The sequence below is a fragment of the Cicer arietinum genome, chromosome 3, assembly GCF_000331145.2.
Source record: "Cicer arietinum cultivar CDC Frontier isolate Library 1 chromosome 3, Cicar.CDCFrontier_v2.0, whole genome shotgun sequence".
NCBI classification, from domain to species: domain Eukaryota; kingdom Viridiplantae; phylum Streptophyta; class Magnoliopsida; order Fabales; family Fabaceae; genus Cicer; species Cicer arietinum.
In genome coordinates, this window is record NC_021162.2 from 54,330,301 (window position 1) to 54,334,472 (window position 4,172).

General features: G+C 29.2%; 1 protein-coding gene across 1 annotated transcript; it reads right to left on the reverse strand.

The window, feature by feature from the left end:
• Window positions 1–352: 352 nt before the first annotated feature.
• On the reverse strand, window positions 353–2,240 carry LOC101500403 (uncharacterized; the record flags this gene model as incomplete). The annotated part of the gene is made up of 3 exons (XM_073366472.1): window positions 353–511; window positions 625–1,350; window positions 1,509–2,240. Coding segments are annotated over 3 exons (1,536 nt in total), but the record flags the coding sequence as incomplete, so codon positions are not given.
• Between the last annotated feature and the right edge of the window lie 1,932 nt (window positions 2,241–4,172).

The following is a 4,172-nucleotide window of genomic DNA, read 5'->3' on the forward strand; positions in this document are numbered from 1 at the left end:
ATGAAGTTTTGAAATTTTGATTCTACTAGACAGATATTTTCTAATGTTTTGATTATTATTAAGTACCTAATGTTAATAGCAGATGTTAGATAATATTATTATATATTAGTAGTAAGGGTATTTTAGACAATTCTAGACAATTCTATTTTCTTATATATATACTCAGTGTAACCCTATTAACTTCTGTTTTGGTTCATTATATGTTATGAAACCCTAGAGTGGTTGTTTCTCTTCTTCCTCTTGCTTTCTCTTTTCTTTGTTAACAGCAGACATGAACAAGCACCGGATGGAACCCATAATTCAACTTCTTATAGTAAAATACTTGAATTGAAATAGCCACAAAATAGTTATCATAGTAGTAACTCCCCTCTCACATATATTCCTTGAAAACAATACACATATTAAAAATTAACTGTTGTCCAATATCTCCTCCTTATTGGTATAACAAGTGAGTCAGACCAGTTGTTAGAGCAGTTGGGGTGGTCAAAGCTGCCTCCAATATGCAGCGATACTACAAAATGAAAACAACATAAAATGAACAATTGCTATAAAACACCCATCGTAAATCAGTCTATCAATTCTTCAAACACATAACAGAAAGACAATAATAAAAAGATTTACTACCTCCTTGATGCCAATGGTGACAACCTTCTCCTTCAGATCTTCAAAAGGAGTCTCAAAACGGTTGATTAAACTTACAAGTGAAATTGGAGACAATGGTGCAATGACCAAGTCATCCGTAGCAACGTAGACTCTTGGACCCTTAACATAAACTTCATTATATACATCTGATGAAGCATACATGTAACGCCAATCTTTCTCGTTACTTATTAATCGATCTGTTAAGAAAACCTGATTGGGACCAATACCTTTTGTATCGTAATTTCTTAGTTGATAATAACAATAATAACCCTCAATCTCACCTCTCTGATCTGATAATATATCCTTGCTTAAATCAAAGTATTGCCCGGCCAATTGAGGATCAACAATTCGGTCCTTAGCTTCTTCTGAAACAAAATATTCGTCCTCATCCAAATTTGCTACACTTTTGTACAAAGTATTGATGCTTCCCAATGAACTCCCTCTTAAAAAAGGTACAATTCCTCCCAAAGGAATGGTGAGAAAACTTAATAGCATTTTTGCAAAATCCTGTCCCCCTTGAGCATACAATAACCTGCCGTCTGATTTTCTTATAACAAGCTTCACAGTGATTTCGATATTACTATTGCTATTGTCTTCAACAGGACAAGGATAAGCCCTCCACCAGTTTATGAATCGTTGCTTCTCCCGTAAAAACAAATGTGTAAGTGCTGTTTTTGAAAACAATGAACACTTCAACAGATCCAGTACCTGTAGAAACCACAAATCTTTCAAAAATAAATTGATTTTTTTAATGTACAGCAAACATGATTTTGAATTGCAGTTGCATTTCCATGTCAAGTTTTATATTCTAGTAACATGTAGCCAATGCAGCTGCAATTCAAAATCCAGAATAGCAGCTGCAATTACTGTTGCATACTGCAATACCAAACCATAACAAGAAGTGATAAACAATAAAGATATAGAGACCAAAATTTTAAATAAAAAACCTTTTCTTTAGTGACACTGACAGTCATCTCTTTCACAGAAGTTGCATTTTTTATTCCAAAGTTTTGGAGAAAACCAAAGTTTGTAATATCCATAGAGTTGGGCATCACAGTCAAATCATCAGTAATAATAAAAGTTGCACCGTCTTTAACAAATCCATCGTTGAAATGTTTCAACAAAACTGAACGTGTCATGGGACTCCCACAGTGACAGCAGTTATGTTTATTTATGGAAATGACCAAACGATCTCCATCACAACTAGGAAACTTGGAACAAACGAAGTACTCTGTGGGCTCAGAATCATCAATGTTAAGTTTAACATTTCTGCAATAATGTTGTGATGAGTTGGCTGTTTGCAACAACATTTCTTTGCTCACATGTTTCCCAAAACACCCTTTGTCGAGATCTTCCACGGAATGATAGAGTGTGTTCACACTACCAAATCTAAGTGGACCAATGCTGGATTCCTTCTCCAGAAGTCTAGAAATAGTTCCTAAAGGAAATGTTAAGAAGCTAAATAGAACGTCAACGAAGTCCTTCTCTGCTTCTGCAAAAATGACTTTGTTTGTGACTTTGTTCACTAGAAGTTTTAATGTCACTTCCTCCTCTGTTTGGGTTGTACCAGACAAAGCTGCAGAGAGAAAACGAGAGAAAGAAAAAACAAATTTTCAATTGGTGAGCTTGGAATTTTTTTGAGAATAAAACTGGAAAGATACTGTTTCTCTATTTGATTGCAATGTAATGTAAGGTTTGAGGATTCATATATATATAAGGGTCATAATATGATTGCAGACTTACTGTATTCAATTTTATTCAGTTAAATTTTTTAGTGGCTTTTTATTGTCAGTTTTTGAAATTAGTAATTATTGGAAAATTAAAAAAAAAAAAAAAGGTAGGTAGGAGTGGAAAGCTTACATATGCATGTATTGGTGGAATTAATTAGTAGCTCTTTATTCACAGGTAATTGATAATTGAACCTTTCTATTTACGAGTAGACCTTTACGATTAAAATTCCCTAGATACTAGATAGACTCTTTTCTTTTGACCAAACTTGAACGACTAAAATAAAATAATTTTTTTTGAAGCATAAAATCTAATAATTGTGTGCTTTTTTTATTTGTAACTAGGAATACTCCTTCCTTTTTAAGTGTTTGTTTTCTTTTAGAATAACTTTTTTTTTTAAAGATCAAAATAGTACCTCTGTTTCTATGTACTACCCCTCTCCGTGAATAACACAGTTTAGGAAAAAAATTGTTCTTAAATATAAATATATTTTTTAATTTATTAAATATATTTATTATTATTTTTAAACTGTTTCTAAATACTAATAATTTTTTAAAAAATATAAAAAATTAAGTGTAACGCATTCAAATATAAATGTTATTTTATGAAAATGAACCCATTTATTATATCAATTTTTTGTAATAAGAGTGAAAAAACAATAAGTGTTTATAATAAAGGACGAACATAGTATAAGATTCATTTGAGATTTTTCTTTATATTAAAAAGATGATAGTTTTTAAATTTTAAACTACATTAATTATTTTTTTTTACTATTATATCAATAAATATTACTCTCTTCAGCTCATAATAAGTGTCATTTTTACAATAAAAAGAAAAATTATCTCAAAAGGAATGTTATTTATAATTTTCAATGCAACTCAATTATTTTTTTCAATATTATCTTTTAATTATTACTATATACACAATTTTTAAAGCATTACTATATTTTACATTGATAATAGTGAAAAATACACTAACATCTAACTCATACTTATTGGATGATCACAACTCAACAACTCTTAGCATGAACTTACACTATTCATCACAATTTACATTTATGTATATATAAGTCGCAATGAACAATCAACAACTCTTAGCATGAAAAATCAAGTTATATCAATCACTCAATCTCAATCAAGTCTCAACATTTTATGAACATCAATCACAATGAACAATCAAGGTCTATCAAACATAAATAAAGAAATCAAACAAGTATTACATTAATGTAAAATCATAATTTCATTCGAGTAAACAAGAACATTCAAATACGCACAATCCATACAATAGCAATTAGCATATGATTTCACAAAAATCAAATATCATGCAATTTTGACATAAATTAATTCACAACAACAATTCTATAGGTTTCACTGTTACCATTTATATATTCTTAATTAATTATTATTCAATAAGGATGGACCCGTATGTGGTAAATACCGAATAAAAATTTGTGAGAATCACGACATTTTCATTTATCCCACATTACATTATACTTATGAAATTAAATTTTCTCTCATCTTTTACATTGATTGAAGATTTCTCACAACGAATTTGATTTGCATATTTAATATGTCACGTCTTCGTCTCTAATAATCTACATAGGTAACAAGACAACACATAACAACCAAATACAAATGAATTATTTATTATTTCAAATATGACTCAAAAATATACTTATAGTATAAAATATATATTAACATGATCACACTTTTTATTAATTTAAAACCAACATAATCATAAAATGCAATATATATATATATATATATATATATATATATATATATATATATATATATATATAT